The following is a 24,833-nucleotide window of genomic DNA, read 5'->3' on the forward strand; positions in this document are numbered from 1 at the left end:
TGGCGGCCCACCCACCACGGTTGGCATGTGTGCGTGTGCGACAGGCTACCAGCTGCTGTGTTCGAAAGAAATCCAGCAGGCACATAGACTAAAGCAGTAGCCAGGATGTTATTTCATCCTAAGAAAATGGATCTTAGTCCAAGAACGGGATTTGTTCACCAGAGAGCTTACAAATCCCAGCTGAAAACACGCCCAAGATCTCTTCACATTTCTCCTGAAAGCACAAAAACGAAAATCCTTCAGCATCTTGAAATTTACTTTTGGATTTGCCCTACAATCAAGGACAAAAAAAAATATATATCACAGGGATTCTGTCCATTCTCTATAGACAGAACTGAACGGCACGTTCTCTAACTCAGTTCAGGCAGGAGGGATAGGCAAAGTTTAATCTTAAAAACTGCGAACAGTGTCTGAGGCAATCATTACGGTGTTCTGCATGGAATCCACAGAGGCAGGCTCAAATGGCAAAGCTTCCATTGCCATATCCAACATATAGGATATATGATCATGTACATGCTTTTTTTTTTTCCTATTGCTGTGATAAAACATCACAACCAAAACAACCAATAGAAGGAAAGGCTGATTTGGACCTTACGATTCCAGAAGGGGGTGGGGGGAAGAGAGAGAGAGAGAGAGAGAGAGAGAGAGAGAGAGAGAGAGAGAGAGAGAGAACAATGAGGACAGTGGGAGGCTTTTGAAGGTCCATTGACTCATCTCCTTCAATAAGTCACATTTAATCCTTCTCAGACACTTCCAGCCAGGGGAGCCACATGAGCTCATGGGAACCATTCTCATTCAAACGGCTACACCTACTGAACATCTGCTTTAGAAGTCTGTTGGTTTCGTAAAAAAAATCAATAACTCCAGCACAGTGCATTCTACCAGGGTGACCTTAACACTGCCCAGAGATATTAAGCAACTCCATCACCCAAAGGTTGTCCTTGTGTCAATTTTCAGCCAGTCCCTCTCACTGTCATGTCTCCTATGAGAATCATCCCATATTTTCTCTTTTCTATGGCATTACTGACTTACTGGGAGAGGGAGTGGCATATGCATCTGCACACATGTATGTCAGAGGTCAATTTGCACGGGTTGGTTCTCTCCTTTTCCCCTTTCATTTTCAAGTATGAACTTGGGGGTTTCAAGTTTAATACTGGGTATCTTTAGCCGCTGAGTCCTCTTGGTGGACCTGTGCTTCGTGTTTTTCTCAAAATTTCGTGTAAAAGACAGACTATGTAGTCTGCTATCATTTATACTAACATTTGATTAATGTGAATGGGATTTAGAGAATTGCTAGATCCATTTCAATGAGTACAGACCAGACAGGCCACAAAAATGTCCTGCAACAAAAGCATTAGCCTCCTACAAAGAAGAATTATCTCATCCTATGTGTCTAATGTGGAGGCAGAGAAAGTCGGCACTAGAGGGATGAATGAAGGTATTTATTACCGATGAATCTTTCAAACTTTAATTCACAGATTATTCTTAATGTCCTCTCAAAGTTCTTAAAAGGTCTCTAAAACATTTCCATCTAACATCTCATAGTTATTAATCAGATTTGTATTATCTCAACAAAGAAGCTGGGGCAACCAAATCCTAGTGAGAAAAAAAAAAAAACCTATTAATTTAGGTTATGATCCTGGAGACTTAAGTTCCAAATTGGATAGCCATACTTTGCTTCTCTAGTATTAAATGCAAAGAACTCATTAGGACAGTAAAAATAGGATTAGTAAGTGAGGAACATTGACAGATTTTGTACATGTTCCCTCCAAACATAAGCCAGAGCCAGCAGGATGCTGCCAGCTCTTAGCGTTCAATCTTCAGCTAAAGAACTGCCTCAAACAATGTCATGTCTCCTCTACCAGTCAGCTGGTACTGTGAGACGGATTCACCAAGGGCTGTGAAAGCTCAGCCAATACATCCTGAAGGGAGAAGCCAGAGGGCCAGTCATCCCAGGTTCATTGAAGGCTTAGCTGGGGCCTTTGATAAGACATCACACAACACTTGGGATGTAGCTCAGTGTAGAACACTAGCCTAGAATACAAAGGCCCCAGGTTCACTCTCAAGCTCTACTCAGATTCCTACCCTATCTTCCTTTCTCTCTTCTTCCCTCCCCTTCCTTCTCTCACTCCAGATTCCCCTGCCCCTCCTTTGCCTTCCCATCATACCCTTTCTTTTCCAGAGACCGTGAACCTGAGATCAATCCCTACTTCAACCTTCAAGACTCAACTGCTTGTTGGCTGTGACAGTGTCAAACAATAACTCTGACTTCTAAAAGTCATTTTGGAATGTGGAGACGTTTAAAATAACTTTTTAAAAAGGCTCTGCAGAGTAATCTACCATAAACAAAAACAGGTATGAGGAGGGAAGGCAGGAAGGGGTGGGGACATGGTTATAAAGGATCATCAGAGAGATGAGGGGGAGAGTGCAAGTGTTCACTGACACGGTGGCGATGAGGTTCATGGATGTACACCCATGCTGGAACTTAGAAGGTCCATTCTTTATATGCGTGTAGCTTAGGATGTGTGGGCTACAATGTAATGAAGCTGTTTAACAAAAGAGAAAGGGAGAAGAAGAGAAAGGAAAGAAAAACAGAAAGGAAGGGATTACACAGGCCTTATTTTTACAAAAAAAAAAAAAGCCTAAGAAATTAGGAAATTACACATGATCCCTAATTCATGTGAATACATGTTTTACAAAGGCATGCCAACATACACTTGCTATTCTCAGCTTCCGCTTCCGTGTTACAACATTGGTTTGTCCTAATAAACTCTGAGATGGGGAGGCTTGTCATTCATAACATACATCGTACCCTCCACTGACAGAGCTTCTGTCCTTGAATGCAGAGAGTGATATGTACCAGGGTAGAGCTGTAACAACATCAGCTCTCTGTCTCACATTCTGGTGTGACTGCGTAGTGAGAAAGCCAGCACATGGAATACTGTGGCACCCTCGCTGAGTCCCTGGGAAAATGTCAGGCTTCAGGAACTTGCGATGTAAATACTCGGTTAAATCTTGGCAAACATTACATCTTGATGCTGTTTCACACATGTTGCTGTATAGCTTCCCTAAGTGGAATTTTCCTTAAAGTAAAATATGCAAGCTGTGCTATGTCACATAAATGATATCTGCCTTCTAGCTCTCTGTGCTGTAAGTTCCTGAGGACGAGCCTCCTTTATTCACTTTTCTCTCTTCCTCCCTACTTCAGTCTTTTTTTTCTTTGCTAAAGCCCCACTCCTCCGTGCTTCCTTCCTTCACATTTCCTTTCTGAGTGTATTACCTGCCCACATTTTTTTCGGAGTACACCAGTACTAAGTATCATACACAGCAAAGGCTCTCTCCTACCCTGCCAGATAGCACAGCTCCTAAAAATAAAACAAATGATCTTCTAGTTTTCTGTCTTCTCTCAGCAGTGTAAAGAAGCAAAGCATTGCAGTGATGACTTATGAACCTGCCAGTCCGAGTGTAGCGACTGATGATCAGGATTGCTAAGCGATTCCTGATGGTGAGGGAGAATAAAAGCATCGACAGCTGGGCCGTTTATGCTGCATACCTGCAAGTCCAGTGCTTGAGAGATCGAAGCAGAGGGATCATGAGTTCAAGGCAAGCGTGAGCTATGTAGCCAGTTTGAGGTTATAGAAGCACTTCTGTATATGTGTCCATTCACACAGAGTATGCAAATACCTAAAAATGGTAATATATAGTATTTGATATGTTGATGCTTTCACACATTAATTTATCAGATTTATCTGTGGGATTTAATCTAAAATCTATATTTAGAAGAGCTTTCCGGAGCTGTAGAGAGAGTCTAGTGGTTAAGAGCATTGGCTGCTCTTGAAGGGAACCTGGATTCAGTTCTCAGAATCCACATGGCAACTCATACCCATTCATAACTCCAGGTTCAGGACATCCCAATGCCCGCTTCTGATATGATAGATGAACATATATGCCAGTCAACATTCATACACATAAACTATGGTATTTAAAAACCTGTAACAAGTGGGAAAGAGACCTCACCGCCTGGTCAGGTGGGCACTCCTGAGGCTGCAGAGCAGAAGAGACCACCAACACTGCCCACCCCTGCCCACATCCCTGGCACAAGAGGAAACTGTATAAGGCCTCTGGGCTCCCGTGGGGGAGGGCCCAAGAGCGGCAGGACCCCTGCCTGAGACACCGCCAGAACCTGAAGGAAACAGACCGGATAAACAGTTCTCTGCACCCAAATCCCGTGGGAGGGAGAGCTAAATATTCAGAGAGGCAGACAAGCCTGGGAAACCAGAAGAGACTGCTCTCTGTACATACATCTCGGACGCCAAAGGAAAACACCAAAGGCCATCTGGGACCCTGGTGCACTGAAGCTCCCGGAAGGGGCGGCACAGGTCTTCCTGGTTGCTGCCGCCGCAGAGAGCCCGTGGGCAGCACCCCTCGAGCAAACTTGAGCCTCGGGACCACAGGTAAGACCAACTTGTCTGCGGCAAGAAAGCTGCCTGGTGAAATCGGGACACACAGAGGCAGAATTCCTCTAGGACCGGGCACGTCCTGTGTTTACAGAAAGTCCCACACCCGCGGATCCCGGCCCGAAGCAACCCTCTGCTCCCAGACCCCGTGGGAAAGAGACCTCACCGCCTGGTCAGGTGGGCATTCCTGAGGCTGCAGAGCAGAAGAGACCACCAACACTGCCCACTCCTGCCCACATCCCTGGCCCAAGAGGCAACTGTATAAGGCCTCTGGACTCCCGTGGGGGAGGGCCCAGAAACGGCAGGACCCCTGCCAGAGACACCGCCGGGCCCTGAAGGAAACAGACCAGATGAACAGTTCTCTGCACCCAAGTCCCGTGGGAGGGAGAGCTAAACCTTCAGAGAGGCAGACAAGCCTGGGAAACCAGAAGAGACTGCTCTCTGCACACACATCTCGGACGCCAGAGGAAAAAGCCAAAGACCATCTGGAACCCTGGTGCACTGAAGCTCCCGGAAGGGGCGGCTCAGATCTTCCTGGTTGCTGCCGCCACAGAGAGCCCGTGGGCAGCACCCCTCGAGCAAACTTGAGCCTCGGGACCACAGGTAAGACCAACTTGTCTGCTGCAAGAAAGCTGCCTGGTGAACTCAAGACACAGGCCCACAGGAACAGCTGAAGACCTGTAGAGAGGAAAAACTACACGCCCGAAAGCAGAACACTCTGTCCCCATAATTGACTGAAAGAGAGGAAAACAGGTCTACAGCACTCCTGACACACAGGCTTATAGGACAGTCTAGCCACTGTCAGAAATAGCAGAACAAAGTAACACGAGATAATCTGATGGCGAGAGGCAAGCACAGGAACCCAAGCAACAGAAACCAAGACTACATGGCATCATCGGAGCCCAATTCTCCCACCAAAACAAACATGGAATATCCAAACACACCAGAAAAGCAAGATCTAGTTTCAAAATCATATTTTATCATGATGCTGGAGGACTTCAAGAAAGACGTGAAGAACTCCCTTAGGGAAACACAGGAAAAAATTAATAAACAAGTAGAAGCCTACAGAGAGGAATCGCAAAAATCCCTGAAAGAATTCCAGGAAAACACAATCAAACAGTTGAAGGAATTAAAAATGGAAATAGAAGCAATCAAGAAAGAACACATGGAAACAACCCTGGATATAGAAAACCAAAAGAAGAGACAAGGAGCTGTAGATACAAGCTTCACCAACAGAATACAAGAGATGGAAGAGAGAATCTCAGGAGCAGAAGATTCCATAGAAATCATTGACTCAACTGTCAAAGATAATGTAAAGCGGAAAACGCTACTGGTCCAAAACATACAGGAAATCCAGGACTCAATGAGAAGATCAAACCTAAGGATAATAGGTATAGAAGAGAGTGAAGACTCCCAGCTCAAAGGACCAGTAAATATCTTCAACAAAATCATAGAAGAAAACTTCCCTAACCTAAAAAAAGAGATACCCATAGACATACAAGAAGCCTACAGAACTCCAAATAGATTGGACCAGAAAAGAAACACCTCCCGTCACATAATAGTCAAAACACCAAACGCACAAAATAAAGAAAGAATATTAAAAGCAGTAAGGGAAAAAGGTCAAGTAACATATAAAGGGAGACCAATCAGAATCACACCAGACTTCTCACCAGAAACTATGAAGGCCAGAAGATCCTGGACTGATGTCATACAGACCCTAAGAGAACAAAAATGCCAGCCCAGGTTACTGTATCCAGCAAAACTCTCAATTAACATTGATGGAGAAACCAAGATATTCCATGACAAAACCAATTTACACAATATCTTTCTACAAATCCAGCACTACAAAGGATAATAAATGGTAAAGCCCAACATAAGGAGGCAAGCTATACCCTAGAAGAAGCAAGAAACTAATCGTCTTGGCAACAAAACAAAGAGAATGAAAGCACACAAACATAACCTCACATCCAAATATGAATATAACGGGAAGCAATAATCACTATTCCTTAATATCTCTCAACATCAATGGCCTCAACTCCCCAATAAAAAGACATAGATTAACAAACTGGATACGCAACGAGGACCCTGCATTCTGCTGCCTACAGGAAACACACCTCAGAGACAAAGACAGACATTACCTCAGAGTGAAAGGCTGGAAAACAATTTTCCAAGCAAATGGTCAGAAGAAGCAAGCTGGAGTAGCCATTCTAATATCAAATAAAATCAATTTTCAACTAAAAGTCATCAAAAAAGATAAGGAAGGACACTTCATATTCATCAAAGGAAAAATCCACCAAGATGAACTCTCAATCCTAAATATCTATTCCCCAAATACAAGGGCACCTACATATGTAAAAGAAACCTTACTAAAGCTCAAAACACACATTGCACCTCACACAATAATAGTGGGAGATTTCAACACCCCAGTCTCATCAATGGACAGATCATGGAAACAGAAATTAAACAGAGATGTAGACAGACTAAGAGAAGTCATGAGCCAAATGGACTTAACGGATATTTATAGAACATTCTATCCTAAAGCAAAAGGATATACCTTCTTCTCAGCTCCTCGTGGTACTTTCTCCAAAATTGACCATATAATAGGTCAAAAAATGGGCCTCAACAGGTACAGAAAGATAGAAATAATCCCATGTGTGCTATCGGACCACCACGGCCTAAAACTGGTCTTCAATAACAATAAGGGAAGAATGCCCACATATACGTGGAAATTGAACAATGCTCTACTCAATGATAACCTGGTCAAGGAAGAAATAAAGAAAGAAATTAAAAACTTTTTAGAATTTAATGAAAATGAAGGTACAACATACCCAAACTTATGGGACACAATGAAAGCTGTGCTAAGAGGAAAACTCATAGCGCTGAGTGCCTGCAGAAAGAAACAGGAAAGAGCATATGTCAGCAGCTTGACAGCACACCTAAAAGCTCTAGAACGAAAAGAAGCAAATACACCCAGGAGGAGTAGAAGGCAGGAAATAATCAAACTCAGAGCTGAAATCAACCAAGTAGAAACAAAAAGGACCATAGAAAGAATCAACAGAACCAAAAGTTGGTTCTTTGAGAAAATCAACAAGATAGATAAACCCTTAGCCAGACTAACGAGAGGACACAGAGAGTGCGTCCAAATTAACAAAATCAGAAATGAAAAGGGAGACATAACAACAGATTCAGAGGAAATTCAAAAAATCATCAGATCTTACTACAAAAACCTATATTCAACAAAACTTGAAAATCTTCAGGAAATGGACAATTTCCTAGACAGATACCAGGTACCGAAGTTAAATCAGGAACAGATAAACCAGTTAAACAACCCCATAACTCCTAAGGAAATAGAAGCAGTCATTAAAGGTCTCCCAACCAAAAAGAGCCCAGGTCCAGACGGGTTTAGTGCAGAATTCTATCAAACCTTTATAGAAGACCTCATACCAATATTATCCAAACTGTTCCACAAAATTGAAACAGATGGATCACTACCGAATACCTTCTACGAAGCCACAATTACTCTTATACCTAAACCACACAAAGACACAACAAAGAAAGAGAACTTCAGACCAATTTCCCTTATGAATATCGACGCAAAAATACTCAACAAAATTCTGGCAAACCGAATCCAAGAGCACATCAAAACAATCATCCACCATGACCAAGTAGGCTTCATCCCAGGCACGCAGGGATGGTTTAATATACGGAAAACCATCAATGTGATCCATTGTATAAACAAACTGAAAGAACAAGACCACATGATCATTTCATTAGACGCTGAGAAAGCATTTGACAAAATTCAACACCCCTTCATGATAAAAGTCCTGGAAAGAATAGGAATTCAAGGCCCATACCTGAACATAGTAAAAGCCATATACAGCAAACCAGTTGCTAACATTAAACTAAATGGAGAGAAACTTGAAGCAATCCCACTAAAATCAGGGACTAGACAAGGCTGCCCACTCTCTCCCTACTTATTCAATATAGTTCTTGAAGTTCTAGCCAGAGCAATCAGACAACAAAAGGAGGTCAAGGGGATACAGATCGGAATAGAAGAAGTCAAAATATCACTATTTGCAGATGATATGATAGTATATTTAAGTGATCCCAAAAGTTCCACCAGAGAACTACTAAAGCTGATAAACAACTTCAGCAAAGTGGCTGGGTATAAAATTAACTCAAATAAATCAGTTGCCTTCCTCTATACAAAAGAGAAACAAGCCGAGAAAGAAATTAGGGAAACGACACCCTTCATAATAGATCCAAATAATATAAAGTACCTCGGTGTGACTTTAACCAAGCAAGTAAAAGATCTGTACAATAAGAACTTCAAGACACTGAAGAAGGAAATTGAAGAAGACCTCAGAAGATGGAAAGATCTCCCATGCTCCTGGATTGGCAGGATTAATATAGTAAAAATGGCCATTTTACCAAAAGCGATCTACAGATTCAATGCAATCCCCATCAAAATACCAATCCAATTCTTTAAAGAGTTAGACAGAACAATTTGCAAATTCATCTGGAATAACAAAAAACCCAGGAGAGCTAAAGCTATCCTCAACAATAAAAGGACTTCAGGGGGAATCACTATCCCTGAACTCAAGCAGTATTACAGAGCAATAGTGATAAAAACTGCATGGGATTGGTACAGAGACAGACAGATAGACCAATGCAATAGAATTGAAGACCCAGAAATGAACCCACACACCTATGGTCACTTGATTTTTGACAAAGGAGCCAAAACCATCCAATGGAAAAAAGATAGCATTTTCAGCAAATGGTGCTGGTTCAACTGGAGGTCAACATGTAGAAGAATGCAGATCGATCCATCCTTATCACCCTGTACAAAGCTTAAGTCCAAGTGGATCAAGGACCTCCACATCAAACCAGACACACTCAAACTAATAGAAGAAAAACTAGGGAAGCATCTGGAACACATGGGCACTGGAAAAAATTTCCTGAACAAAACACCAATGGCTTACGCTCTAAGATCAAGAATTGACAAATGGGATCTCATAAAACTGCAAAGCTTCTGTAAGGCAAAGGACACTGTGGTTAGGACAAAACGGCAACCAACAGATTGGGAAAAGATCTTTACCAATCCTACAACAGATAGAGGCCTTATATCCAAAATATACAAAGAACTCAAGAAGTTAGACCACAGGGCAACAAATAACCCTATTAAAAAATGGGGTTCAGAGCTAAACAAAGAATTCACAGCTGAGGAATGCCGAATGGCTGAGAAACACCTAAAGAAATGTTCAACATCTTTAGTCATAAGGGAAATGCAAATCAAAACAACCCTGAGATTTCACCTCACACCAGTGAGAATGGCTAAGATCAAAAACTCAGGGGACAGCAGATGCTGGCGAGGATGCGGAGAAAGAGGAACACTCCTCCATTGTTGTTGGGGTTGCAAACTGGTACAACCATTCTGGAAATCAGTCTGGAGGATCCTCAGAAAATTGGACATTGAACTGCCTGAGGATCCAGCTATACCTCTCTTGGGCATATACCCAAAAGATGCCCCAACATATAAAAAAGACACGTGCTCCACCATGTTCATTGCAGCCTCATTTATTATAGCCAGAAGCTGGAAAGAACCCAGATGCCCTTCAACAGAGGAATGGATACAGAAAATGTGGTTCATCTACACAATGGAATATTACTCAGCTATCAAAAACAACGACTTTATGAAATTCGTAGGCAAATGGTTGGAACTGGAAAACATCATCCTGAGTGAGCTAACCCAAACACAGAAAGACATACATGGTATGCACTCATTGATAAGTGGCTATTAGCCCAAATGCTTGAATTACCCTAGATGCCTAGAACAAATGAAACTCAAGATGGATGATCAAAACGTGAATGCTTCACTCCTTCTTTAAAAGGGGAACAAGAATACCCTTGGCAGGGAAGAGAGAGGCAAAGATTAAAACAGAGACTGAAGGAACACCCATTCAGAGCCTGCCCCACATGTGGCCCATACATATACAGCCACCCAATTAGACAAGATGGATGAAGCAAAGAAGTGCAGACCGACAGGAGCCGGATGTAGATGGCTCCTGAGAGACACAGCCAGAATACAGCAAATACAGAGGCGAATGCCAGCAGCAAACCACTGAACTGAGAATAGGCCCCCGTTGAAGGAATCAGAGAAAGAACTGGAAGAGCTTGAAGGGGCTCGAGACCCCAAAAGTACAACAATGCCAAGCAACCAGAGCTTCCAGGGACTAAGCCACTACCTAAAGACTATACATGGACTGACCCTGGACTCTGACCTCATAGGTAGCAATGAATATCCTAGTAAGAGCACCAGTGGAAGGGGAAGCCCTGGGTCCTGCTAATAGTGAACCCCCAGTGAACTAGACTGGTGGGGGGAGGGCGGCAATGGGGGGAGGGTTGGGAGGGGAACACCCATAAGGAAGGGTAGGGGGAGGGGGATGTTTGCCCGGATACCGGGAAAGGGAATAACACTCGAAATGTATATAAGAAATACTCAAGTTAATAAAAAAATAAAAATAAAAATAAAAAAAACTTGTAACAAGAGCTTCTAAATTATTTCCAAATTTCCAAAATATTTTAGATATTAATCATTACATTGAAACTATCGTAGTGGGTTGGGGATTTAGCTCAGCGGTAGAGCACTTGACTAGCAAGCTCAAGGCCCTGGGTTCGGTCCCCAGCTCCGAAAAAAAAAAAAGAAAGAAAAAAGAAACTATGGTAGTGAGCATTTTCAAAGTATGTTCATTTCAAAGTATATGCTGCTATCACGAAAAGGGCTACAATAAATAACCTCATAGGAGAGAGAATTTCATGTTCCCTATGTGTCTTTAGGCCGTGCTTCATACATCCCTATTATACAAGAACTGACTGTGTCCAACTCTAGAGTCTAACCTGAGGTCTTCCCCAAGTTGGACAGAGGGAAAAACCACAGCTATAATGTCTATAGAGCATCATCTTTGATCTGGCCAATTATAAGTGGCCAAAAAGCAATCTAACAGGCATCACTCAGTCTTAGGACCCCAGCCAAGAGCTTCGGACTACATACATCACATAGATTCTGAGTAGCAGCTCCAGCCACCTAGGAAATACAGTTTACATCCCTGATCTTTCAAAGGCAACGTACTCAGTAGCCCCACCTAACCTCAAAATATAGTCAGTGGACTTGACAGATAGAAATGCATAATTAACATATGCCTGAACAGCACTGGTCAACATCTTCCAAGATAACAACTGTGTATAGCTTAAGAATAGAAAGAAGAGACGATACAATGGAGGCCAAACATTTTAAAAATCATGGATGACGTCATACTAAAGGGTGAAATGCTGACAACTCTTCCTCTAAAATCATGTACGAGGACGACCACATTTATTTTCAGCATAGGATTAGAAATTTTAGTCAGAGAGTTAACCAAGAGAAATAAACAGATATCAAAAACAGAAATGAAAAAAATTGAGGGGGAGGGAGTTTAAAAGACAGCTCAGCAGTTAAGAACACTGGCTGCTCTTCCATAAGTCAAGTGTTCAATTTCCAGCACCCACATGGTGGCTCACGACTGTCTAGAACTATAAGGGATCTAATTCCCTCTTCTGGCATGCAGCTATACCTGCAAACAAAACACCTATTATGTAAAATAAATAAATATTTTTAAAAAGAAGAAAAGAAAAAAGAAATGGAATTATTTCTGTTTGCTAACAACATATTCTTGTAAAAAAAGGGGGGGAGACTATATTTGCATCATACCTCATAAATATATAGAATTATGATCTTTTCGTCAGTTAAAAATGCAGACCAGAGAGGTAGCTCAGTAGTTAAGAGCACTTACTGCTCTTCTCGAGGACCCAGGCTCAGTTTCCAGCATCCACGTCAAGTAGTTCACAAACACCTATAACTCGTGCTATGTGCCTTCTGGCCTTGAAGGGCACACATTCCAGTGGTATACACAGATATTAAAAGAAAAAGAAGCTTTTTGTTTTGTTTTTAGAAGCAGAGCTTCTCTGTGGAGCCCTGGCTGTCTTGGAACTCGCTCAGTAGAACAGGCTGGACTTGAACTCAGAGTTCTACCTGCCTCTGCCTCCCCAGTGTGGGGATTAAAGTCATGAACACATAAATAACCTTATGTCACATTATACTTCATGTACAGGGTCATTTTTTCATAAATTCTCAAAACTATTGAAATCAAATGGTTTGTGCATTTGTAAATCAGAGAAATGGTGCTACACAGCCCTCGACAAAACCTTACCAAACTGTACTCCCTGTTTTTGCACAAGAAAATGGCTTTACACGAATTCCTTTGTGAGTCATCAAACATCTTGGTCTTTGCCAGCTACATAAGTAAAAGATATTGCAGTATAGCTTTAACTGGGAATGCTTGTAAGTATGTAGAAACAGGTTTATAATGTATATTGAGAGCCAGCTAATGCCCATTTCTATGAATATTTTTATTCTTTTTACTTGTACATTTTTCCACTAAAGTCCCTTTACTTTGTATGTTGAATTTCAGTTCTTTTCACACTAGGATAGTTGCTGGGATCCAGTCCTGACAGAGTCACCTTCTGAGGCAGGACATAGCCTCAGACAAGGCCAAAGGCTCATGATCTCTGGTCTTTAACTCTCTCTCTGTGTGTTCTGAGGGCCAGCAGCTGATAGCCTCTAGCAATTTAATTCTCTCTTGCTATTCTTGGACCAAAAGCTGATGATTTCTGGTAATTTAACTCTTACTGTTCTGGGGCCGGAAGCTGATTGGCTGTTGGCAATTAACTGTATTTGTTCTCCTAAGGCCAAAAGCTGATGAGTTCTGGCAATAAACTCCTACTGATAGCAACAGGGGATTAAGAAAAGAAACTCTTGGGCTCTACACTCTTTAGCTTAACTCTTAATGAGCCAGAGAAGAAGAAAAAGGATAAAGAGGAAGATGTGTGTGCACACACATAAACACACACACACATACACACACACACACACAAACACACACACACACACACACACTCACACACACACACACTCAGCAGCTGGGCCCAACCACCTGTTTCATCAATTTCACAAGTGCACATTCATACTTATATACATACATATATATCTACATACATATGCATGTACATACATGTAGACAACAGATTTATATACATATTGTGCATATATACATATTTTATATACATAAATACATACATGCTGACTGACTGACAGACAGACAGACACATTTGATGAATGGAACAGAGCCCCAATAGCCCCAAGTTATTTTTTTCCTTAGTCTTTTCATACCTTCTTAGACAAAAGTTCTTTATAAGATTACCTCATAGATAAAATGTTACACAAAAGGGGAATTACAGAAGGATGTCAGCAGTAAGTTGAAAGCAATATTTCATTCCATAGGTTCATTATAAATTCAAAACATTTTCACATGGTCTGCTTCATTACAGTGGACACCTGTGGTTTTATCCTTGGACCTGGCCTAGAATGAATGTTTTCCTTAATCACAAATCTGTCCCAAGCCTACTTCTCTTTTTAGTGCAATTTATGAAAGCTGATTGTATTCCTTATGATGCAGCTTTTACTTACTATTCTATGAGGAGGGGGCACATTCTATTCTTGATTTTAACTTTATTGCATCTTTCAGGCAAAATAACTAAAACAATCTCCTTAAACTTTCTTCCTAAAATTATATGAATCAAATCAGGAGTTCTATAAAGTCATGAATACATCTAAACAGCACTATTATATGAAAGTACATCTTCATATTGACCTGCTGGAAAATTGCCCAACAGGGTGGGCTTATGCTCAGGAACCATTAGCTTATGTTAATAGTGGTAGGAAAGGCACATCAGCAGCCAAGAACCAATCCTGGGACTAAGTCTCCGTGGCCACACCTCTCCAAAGTGTACCCATCCTAGCCATGCAGAATGATAGTTTATCTCCAGAAAACTCACTTGCTTGCCGTAGCCTTTCCTGAAGGCTTCTTTCAGATTGCTAAAATCAACTTGTGACTATGAAATAAGCACAGATTACATTTACTTATTTTTCCTACCCACTAGATTTTGCCAGACATATTACAATTATCCATGCTGCCCGTCATACCAGATGTTTATCAAGTGTTTATCTGTAACTGTCTCAGCTACTTCACCCATTTGTCTTAAACAATTGAGTAGTTGATGCTCCCAGTTTAACTGTGGTATATGTACCCAACTATATTTTACTAAAACCTCTCATGCTAATCCATGGATTGAATAATGAACCTTTTGCCAAATTGAAAGGGCAGCTTATTTAAAGCTTTTCTGAGAATAATTTATGGCTCTGTTTATTGAGGTTTCAAATATAAGCATTGTCTCTTAGTTACATAAGAAGATGAAAATTTCATTTATAAACGCCAACCTTTCCCTATATCCTCCAGTGTCTAGTAATTATTATTATGTTTAGTCCTTCTGTGGGTCCTTTGGCTACCTTATATAATTTTAATACTCTGTTTCAGCAGCTCTCAGCGGTGTCTAAGGGTCAACTGAATAAGCACATAACCAGTGTCTCCAGCAGTAGCTGAAGGTTATCTCTGTACCTCAAGTTTCTATTAAAAGAACTGCAGTGTAATTTATTGAAGAAATTAAGTGAGACAATTTAGGAGTTTCCCAACAAGTAGCTGTGTTTCAACCAATTTTAAGCAACTAAGTTTAATGAATCACAGGTAGTCAACCATCAGATGATCATGTCCTAGTACAGCCAACTCTTCATCATGACCAGCTATTTCTGAACCTTAATCACCCTTTCTGTCTGTCTGTAAATATTGACTGCCCACAGTGCAGAGTGGCACTCTCTGAACCCCTCCTGATGCTGAGGACTGTCTGAAGCATTCTTTGCCCAAAAGTACTCTAAGTTGTCTAAAGTTTTCTTTTAACACTAGGTATGACTTTCAGCCATAGAGCGATGTGAGAAAATAAAAGTAAATATATTTTTAATCAGTGAGTATGTGGTAAGTATGTCTGTTTGAGTATGGGAATGTGGGCACCCCACATCAGGAGGTCTGTCCTTGTCTTCCACCTTGTTTAAACAAGATTCTGTGGTATAAAGCAGTATATATGCCAAGGTAGGTGGCCAGGGAGCTTTCAAGGACTCTCCTAACTCACAGTAGGGATTACAGATGACTGCTACTAAACACAGCATCATGTGTACTCTGCAGATCAAAATTAAGGTCAACACAGTTACACAGTTGACCCACTAAACCACCTCCACAGACAAAAAGGGGATATATTTTTGTTGTCCCCCCCTCATATCATCTATAATGCCCAAACTTTTAATAATAGCTAATAACAATAGTATATGATTCCAGGATAGACAAGGCTACAACTCTAGACCCCATCTCAAAATAAATAAATAAATAAATAAATAAATAAATAAATAAATAATAGTAGTAGCAGATGAAGCCCCGTGCCTTCCCTCTTAGGATGCAAGTTATCCTTTTGTTCAATGTGACCACACTGTATACACTACCCACCACTATTTCTGCGACCACTCCGTTATCAGATCAAATGCTGTAGTGACGAAATACCTATGTTCAAGTAACACTTTTATTATAATAAAGCACAAATTTTTAGTATGATATGTCATGGTCCTTCTAGCATTCATTCCTAATGTGCCTAATTTGTATCTATGTATAGAAAAAAATCATAGTATGTGGATATGGTGTCATCTACAATTTCAGGCATCCCATAAGTGTGCTGTAATGTTTAGGATGAAGATAAGAAAAGACCACTATGTCGACTATCAAATTCATTCCAAACATTGTTCTAATCTCTGAAAAAGTAATACGACAAAAACAAAAAAAAAAAAATGTAATTCGGAATATCCACACTGCTGGTCTTTAAACCTCATGCAAATGCAAATTTGGAATCTTGTGCATTGCCATCTTGCTTGAGAGATTAAAGTTCCAGAGCAATCTAGAGACTCTGCTCTCCTTATTGCACTTCGCCTTTTTCATTCACCGTGCTACACCCCTAGGCCCGCCCCGTGGGGCGGGGCCCCTCCCGGAGGCTGCGCACTAGGGCCCTTAGCGGACCCGCCTGCAATTAGCAGACTGCGATTGGCTGCTTGCTCCTGACCCTATAGCACTTCTGCAGACCGCGGCTTCACGTTCGCTTCTCTCTCCACTACAGTATGGGGCCGGCGCCGCGCGTCCTGGAACTGTTCTACGATGTGCTGTCCCCCTACTCCTGGCTGGGCTTTGAGGTGACGCGGGGGGTGGAGGGGTTGGCTGTGGCCTGCGAAGCGAGTGCACAGTGAGGCACTGGTCACCAGGCTACAGAAATTCCTGGAAATGTCCTCAGAGTTAGAACAGGGTTCAGACCATACCCGGGTGGAGGTTCACTTTGTGCTTTTAAACGGACCATGACTCCTCCAAGTAAGGTCCTGATCCTAAAGTCTAATATTCTCTTTCCACAGACCCTAGAAAGAGCAGGGGCGACGCCAGTGAAGCTAGGTCAAGTTCGGGGAGAGGATCAGGGGTTCTAGGGTGCTCTACAGGATGAAAACCATACACTCTGGTATCTATTTCAAAGACCTGAGAGTTTTGTCTTTTTAAACCAAGCACTCCAGTGTGCAGTAGCCGTCCCTGCGCTGCACTTAGAGCCAGGAGACAGCCCTGTAAGCCACTTAAGCCATTTGTCCTCTCCAAATGCCACACAGGCTCCCTTTATCTCTGCACCTGTAGGTCCTATGCAGATACCAACACCTCTGGAATATCAAGCTGAAGTTGCGGCCCGCTTTACTCGCTGGGATCATGAAAGACAGTGGTAAGCATGGAGAAGTCGCCTTCACTGGGCAAGGAGGGTTGCTTTCTGTGGCCTGAGGGGCGTGTCCTTCACTGAGTATGCAGACCTCAGACTAAGCTCCTATTTTGCCTTCTATGGGAGGGGTTCCCCAAGCCTGAGACACTCATGTTCTCTCTCACCAGTTGTCTTAACTCTCCACTGCCAGGAAACCAACCACCAGCTATGGTTCCCCACAAAGGCCAGTACATACTCAAAGAGATTCCTCTCCTGAAGCAGCTCTTCCAGGTTCCCATGAGCGTCCCCAAGGATTTCTTTGGTGAACATGTTAAGAAAGGTGAGGAGGAGGCTGGAGAGATGGTTCAGCAGTTAAGAGCACTGGCTGCTCTTCCAGAGGACCTGATTTGTTTCCCAGGACCTACATGGTGGGTCACAACCATCTATAACTCCAGTTTCAGAGGAAATAAAAATAAATAAATAAATGAATGAATAAATAAATAAATAAGGTCAGAAACATTGGAGGAATCTAGTGGAGAACAGACCAGCCAGGGCTTTCTTAGGAGAGCTTTGTGGGGAACCCAGCATCAGCTAGCCAAAAGTGAGGGATGGGCAGAAACAATGACTGAGAAAATCCATTATGAGGAACTGGGATTGGATACAGACTGCAGGTGACTGAGCTTGGGGACATGTATGAAGTAAGGATGAGCTGGTCCTCCAACGGGGAATAAGAATCTTAGCCCTACGTGCCTCTGCCCCACAGGAACTGTAAATGCCATGCGCTTCCTCACCGCGGTGAGCATGGAGCAACCAGAGATGCTGGAGAAGGTGTCCAGAGAGCTGTGGATGCGCATTTGGTCCCGAGTAAGGGCTGGACTCTGAATCCTGGAGGGAAGGGGCAGGGAGCTAGACATTCTGACCTTGCCCAGGGCAATTTCCAGAAAGAGGATCCTGCAGTCATACCTGTCTCTTTGATATTTCCTTCTGGCTAAATGCTCTCTTCTTCTTAGGATGAAGATATCACGGAGTCCCAGAACATTTTGTCTGTGAGTGTCTGGACTGGACCACCCTGCTACTGTCACAGGGACTCTGAGAACAAAAAAAGGTTCTTAACTATTTAGGAAGGAAGTCTGTGTCTGAGGGGACAAGTTACTGTAAAGATAGAACACATAGGAGGCTTTGGAGAACGTTCTGTGGGCTAGGGTTGTAGCTCAGTTGTCAAGTAAAGCACAGTGCATGCTTAATCTGCTTGAGTCCCCGAGTTCAATCCCCAGCCACAACCACAAAAATGTCTACTGTGGATAACATATGAATAAAAGCGGGTTTGGTGACGTGAGTCAGCCTGAGAAGGGGAAGACCAAGTGGGACCCTTAGATGGGAAAGGATGGAGCCTTCTGTTCTCAAGCCTCCAGGGATTCCCAACACAAGCTTCACTACTGTACGCCTGTTACAAAGCAGGAGACTTTACACAGACAAAAGGATAACTGACAAGTGAGAATTAAACAGACGCTCAGTGAGAAATAAATGAAAAGTGCTCAGAAACACAGAGTGCATGCCAGACAGGGATGGGGCTTGAAAAGTTTGATGTTCTTTGGAATTAAGTTAAGAAGCTGAAAATGATCTTTTTTTTCCTGTATACAAATGATACTTGACACATATTGTCTTAATACATGAGACATCAAATCATTCCTAAGCTGGATATGCGATGAATGGCTAGACTTTCCTCTAGTGTCTATACCTAGTTTCTAAAGGCATATACATACGTGTGTGTGTGTGTGTGTGTGTGTGTGTGTGTGTGTGTGTGGTGTGTGTTTAGTCTGTGTTTACGTAATATTTACTAGATATTTTTAACAAGCCACTTCTTTCACTGGCTTATCCATTTCCCCTGTTGCTCAACTACTCTCTCATTTAACTATTAGAAGCAGTGGCTCATAGGAAGTCAAGTTGCAGCTTCTCAACCTAGGCTGTACACCGGCATAGTCATGAGTGCCGGGTGTCATCCTCAAGAAAGACTGATGTCATCAATTAGGGAATGACCTTCACACTGAGACTTTGACTAGGTCCTCAAAAGATTCTGGGTTGAAATGCCACTAATTCTAAACTTTAATGTGCATTCTGATCAGAAGCCTTCTCCTTGTCTGGAAGCCAAGCAGATAGCTGTAGCCATGACTCCATTCCAAAAATCTTCAGGAAATTCTGAAGGACTCAGAACCTACCCTGAGACTGGTAGCAATTCTGAGGCACAGGGGGGAATACACTCTGGGCTTGGATTTTAGGGATATGGCATTTAATGCTGCTATTGACAAACTCCATGCCTCTAAGCAAGTAGTAGATGACTGTTGAGTGCTGTGTTCTAATTGTGAAATGGAAAATGAGGCTAGGTGGTCTCTGGTGCAGTTTCTGTGGCTGTGATCTCTTTTTGCCTTCTGCCTTTTTCACTTTTCTAAAGACTGGGGAAAGTAGACAATTTGTCTTGACTAGGTTAGATAACAAGTTACTTGTAGCTAGTCAAAGATCTTTCCAGGAAACCTTTAGAAGAAAGAAGGAAAAGAATAGTGTTTTCTTCCACCCCCATGGTGCAGTCTCTGCTGCATGCACTTCCCTTGTCTCCCCAGGCAGCAGAGAAGGCCGGAATGGCCACAGCGCAAGCCCAACACCTTCTGAATAAGATCTCCACCGAACTGGTGAAGAGCAAGCTCAGGGAGACCACTGGGGCAGCCTGCAAATATGGGGTAAGCAACTACATGTGTATTCCCAGTCCCTGTCTAAAGATAGAGACGTCATGTTGCCATAGCTGCTCACGCTCCTGTGAGCTGCCTTCTCCCCATCCTAAGTCCTCCTCAGCTTTCCTAAACACCTCATCCACTCCCTTCCTCCCTAAGCCTAGCCAAGGAAGGAAAGGATGGTGGTTTTTAAAAATAAGAATCTATGTGCCACATAGGTAGAGATGAGAATACCTGAGGCCAACGAGTCTCTTAGCAGACATTTTATTTGCTTTGTCTTGTGTACCTCAGTCTTGTAAGCACCAGCTCTGTCACCTTCCCTCCTATTCACTGTTTTCTCCAGGCCTTTGGGCTGCCCACCACTGTTGCCCACGTGGATGGTAAAACCTACATGCTATTTGGGTCTGACCGCATGGAGTTGCTAGCTTACCTGCTAGGTAAGTTCAAGTTTTCATTCCCTTTACCATTTGACCCCAACCCAACACCCATTGTATCACATGCCCATAACAGCTACAATAAAAGGTTCTGGTATTTCTAACAGGGAAGCCTTACATTTAGTTGGTGCAGATCAAGGTTGAATGGAAGGGGAGAAGGAAGCCTTCTAGACCTTGAAGCCAAGCAGGTCCTAGCAGGTCCCGAGGCTTCCAGAACCATCTCCCACTGCCACCCTGTCTTATAACCATGTATAAACATCTGTGATTTTTTCTCTATCTAGGAGAGAAGTGGATGGGCCCTGTGCCCCCAACCCTGAATGCCAGACTTTAAGATTGCCTTAGAAAGTAAACTTTGACATCTCCATCTGATGAAGCTGTCTTCTGTGGCCCTGGGGGTTGAAACAAGAGTCCACCTTTAGCTGTGGCTGCCTTTACGTCTGTGCCTCCCAAGTGCCTCTTGAAAAACCTTAAGCTCTGCATTCCCATAAATAAACCCGATGCCACTAGACAACAATTCTGGGTCTGTGTCTGCCTAGCTGGTGTTGGGGTACCATGATCCTGTGATCACATGTTGCCCATTCCAGAGATTGGGCAAAAAGAGCTCTTTCTGGATTCACAGCCTTCCTTGCTCCCCAGAGCACACTGGGGCAACAGTGGGGTAGGTGCAGGAAACAGTCTCCCTTTCCTCTTGTTTATCAAAGACAGGAAACTAAACTCAGTAAACTTGGCAGCAACAAATCAGCTTGGCATTTACTGTCTCTGACCAGCCAGGGGAACAAGGAGAGAAGAAGGGCTGGGATCCTAAAACTGACTAGTGGAGGCAACCAGGAAAACATTCAGTCATGCTCAGATCTGAGTTCAGAACCAGAGCAAGGTAGTCTCTGGTCTCGTTGTGACCTTCAGATGTTGTTCAATCTTTCATCATTCCAAGATCTTGAGAATATTGTGAGCCTCTGTGCACTCTGCTGTAATGCCTGTTCCCACCTACGTCTCTTCAGCTCTTCCACACCCCTCTCCACCATTTATTTGCCTAAATCCCCACTTCTGTTTATTCCGTACTCTTCAGTAATCAGAAATGTCTGCATTTTGATATCATACTAACTATGTGAGAAGACTGTTCTGAGGCCGAACCCACACTTGGACACCTGATTGGAACTGGGGTCACAGCTTTCAATCAGGCTATGCCTTTTTGCCAGCCTCCCTTTGCTTGTTCCCTCTGGCTTTCTCATTTTTTTTTCTCATTTGCCCCTGTCACTTCCTGTCATTTTCTCTTCCCTTCTCTTCTTGTCTTGGCTCTATGCATCTTCTGGGAGCTAAAATCATCTTTACCCAGGTTCATTGTTGTGTAACACCTGAAGTACATCTTAGATGGACTATTTCCTTCTACAAAGGAGTCTTTAGTATGTATAGTTCACATAAAATAAAAACTATGAAGATCTCCAATGTTTAACACAAGGTCAAGGCAAAAACAATGAGAATCTTTGTATGCATCAGAGATGCCCAGGCGATAGGGACTGTAGAATTTTAGGAATAACTTTGGCCCAGTGGGTAAAAGTACTAAGTGCCAAGTCTGATGACCTGAGCGCAATACCTAGAACCTTCATAGTGAAAAAGAAAATACCCTGTCTTCTGAAACACTCCAGTCCACAGACACAACATGCACTGCGGCACGCACAGGCCCTCACACAAACATAAAATTGCATAGCAGTAGTTTACATATTAAATATGACAACAGAATAATTTAATATGATCTTAGACAGATGAAAAAAATGAAGAAATGTCAGTTTATAAAATCCCTCACTGTTAGTGCCTATGCTTACTTACTGGGCCAAGGTTACCTGATAGAACCTGTGAGAAATTAAACCATACTTGGTCTATCGGGATCACAGCAAGACCTAGGCAATCAGATTTTATGCCCTTATCAGAAATAAAATATAGTGGCAAATATCAAGATCAATATAGTTGTATTTGCCAGGATGCAGTGACATTTGCAAGCTATGCAGGGTACACAATATTAATGTCTAAGACCAACTTTCTTATCAACCTTTCATGCTTTCTTGACTTCTTAGGGAGCATACATAAAAACTCAAGGTGGTCTGAACATTCCACTGCCTAAGGGAGTGCCTTGGTTTCTCAGGAACTATAAGGCACATAGTGGCCCAGAGCAGTAGACCCTAAATAAATAAATAAATAAATAAATAAATAAATAAAGTTAAAATTAATTTTTTAAAAATTGTTGCAGTGATAAAATATCCTGAATAAAAGCAACTCAAGAAAGGAAGGGTTAGGGGTTGGGGATTTAGCTCAGTGGTAGAGCGCTTGCCTAGCAAGCACAAGGCCCTGGGTTCGGTCCCCAGCTCCGAAAAAAAAAAAAAAAGAAAAAAAAAAAAAGAAAGAAAGAAAGGGTTTATTTGAGGTTCAGTCCAGTATGATAAAGAAGTCAGGGTAGTTGAAGCCTAAAACAGCTCATTACTTTTTGCCCATATTCAGAAAGAAAAGAGAAATGAATGCTCATGCTCAGCTCACTTTTTTCCTTTGATTCAATCCAGGATCCCAGCTTAGGGAATTGTGCCACCCACGTGGGCAAATCTTCCCATCTCAACCTAATCAAAATAATTTCACAGACATGCTCAGAGGCCAGTCTCTCCAAGTTATTCTAGATATCATCAAGTTGACCATTGGAATTAACTAGCAAACTCCTGACAATAATGTGTACGCATCTGCTCAATAGAGAAGTGAACAGGCTCTGTACAAACAAATTTTAAGATTTTCATAAATACTGCTGAGATAAACAACAGGCCATCTACTTAAAACCTTCTTCCCCTTAAGAGACTGGAGCTTGGATTTTTCTATGTGGTCTGTCTCTTTTCCCACCCTTCCCCTAGGTTTGCCAGAAAGAGTAGCCACCATTAGTACAGTCATTTGAAAAAAGTTAAATGACTGTTCTCACACAAACTTAAAAGTAGAGCTACCATGTAGTCTAGCAGTAGCACTCTTAGATACATGTACAAAAGTACTGAAATCAGTGTGTCAAAACGATGTGCTTAGCTCCATTCACTGCACCATTGTCCACAGCAGCCAGGAGAGGGAATCGACATAAATGTCTACTAATAGTAACATAAATGAAACATGATGTAAATATAATGCAATGCTACCCAGCCCTAAAACAGAAAGAACTTACTCTTGCAAAGCATGAATGAGCCTGGAAGACAATGTAACAATTCAAATGAGCTGGGTACAAAGGCACATAAAAGCGCTACATGGTCTCACGGGGAGAATCTAAAAGTCAAGCTGGGCGTTTTGGTACACAACGGTAATCACCACACCTGAGAGGCTAGGGACAACAGAATTGTCACTTTCAGGCTGCCGTGGTCTGTATAGTATGAAACTGATAGAAGGAAAGGAGAGAGGATGGATGGGTGGGTGGGTGGATAGATGGGTGGGTAGGTGGGTGGGTGGATGGATGGGTGGGTGGATGGATGGATGGATGGATGGATGGATGGATGGATGGATGGATGGATGAGTAGGTGGATGAGAAAGGAAAACAATAAGAAATATAAAGAAGAGTCTGAATGTCAGTCTTATGTGTAGTAGAAAAGCGGTTACAGCAGGACAGGGCAGAGGTGAGGAAGACTGGGAAGATATTGACCAAAGGCTACAACATTTATGCTCAGCAGAAAGAATGTCTTTTTTTTTTTGTTAATCATTGTATTCATTTACATTTCAAATAATATCCCCTTCCCAGTTTCCCCTTCACATACCCCACATCCCATCCCCCCTTTCCACCTCCCCTTTGCCTCTATGAAAGTGCTCCTGTACCCACTCACCCACTCCTGTCTCACTGCTCCAGCATCTCCCTATGCTGGACCAAGACTCCACAGGACCAAGAGCCTCCTTCCCACTGATGCCAAATAAGGCCATCCTCTGCTACATATGTCTCTGGAGCCATGGATCCCTTCATGTATGTATACTCTTTGGTTGGTGGTTTAGTCCCTGGGAGCTCTGGGTAGTCTGGTTAGTTGATATTGTTTTTCCTATGGGGTTGCAATCCCCATTCAGCTCATTCAGGCCTTCCCTTAGCTCTTCCACAGGGGTCGCTAGGCTCAGTCTGATCATTGGCTGTGAGTATCTGCATCTGTATTGGTCAGGTGCTGGCAAAACCTCTCAGGGAACAGCCATGCCAGGCTCCTGTCAGCAAGCGCTTCATGGCATTAGCAATAGTGTAGGGGTTTGGTGTGTCTGCAGATGGGATGGATCCCGAATTGGGGCAATCTCTGGGTGGCCTTTCCTTCAGTCTCTGTTCCATTTTTTTGTCCCTATCTTTCCTTTGGACAAAAACAATTCTGGGTTAAAAATTTTGAGATGGGTGGGTGGAGGTAAGAATGTCTTTTCAAATCCTCTTGCATAATGTAATGGCTAGATTTATTTCCAAGTTGCAAAAGAAATTTACATTAACTATTTTCATAGGT

At 42.5% G+C, this 24,833-nt stretch overlaps 1 protein-coding gene across 1 annotated transcript; it reads left to right on the plus strand.

The window, feature by feature from the left end:
• The first annotated feature begins 16,565 nt into the window (after positions 1-16,565).
• Positions 16,566-20,877, plus strand: Gstk1 (glutathione S-transferase kappa 1). The gene is made up of 8 exons (NM_181371.2): positions 16,566-16,671; positions 17,153-17,234; positions 17,419-17,547; positions 17,971-18,071; positions 18,218-18,253; positions 19,823-19,939; positions 20,274-20,367; positions 20,646-20,877. Exons 1-8 carry the CDS (start codon positions 16,600-16,602, stop codon positions 20,693-20,695), a joined length of 681 nt encoding a protein of 226 aa, NP_852036.1. The 5' UTR covers positions 16,566-16,599; the 3' UTR covers positions 20,696-20,877.
• The last annotated feature ends 3,956 nt before the right edge of the window (positions 20,878-24,833 follow it).

Source organism: Rattus norvegicus, chromosome 4 (assembly GCF_021556685.1).
Source record: "Rattus norvegicus strain SHRSP/BbbUtx chromosome 4, alternate assembly SHRSP_T2T, whole genome shotgun sequence".
Classification (NCBI taxonomy): domain Eukaryota; kingdom Metazoa; phylum Chordata; class Mammalia; order Rodentia; family Muridae; genus Rattus; species Rattus norvegicus.

What these genes read in the sequence shown, in the direction of transcription:
- Gstk1 (NM_181371.2), top strand. Translation starts at nt 16,600, where the DNA reads ATGGGGCCGGCGCCGCGCGTCCTGGAACTGTTCTACGATGTGCTGTCC. An exon ending in GGATGCGCATTTGGTCCCGA is followed by an intron (nt 18,072 to 18,217) that starts GTAAGGGCTGGA and finishes TCTTCTTCTTAG; the next exon opens with GATGAAGATATCACGGAGTC. An exon ending in GTTGCTAGCTTACCTGCTAG is followed by an intron (nt 20,368 to 20,645) that starts GTAAGTTCAAGT and finishes TTCTCTATCTAG; the next exon opens with GAGAGAAGTGGATGGGCCCT.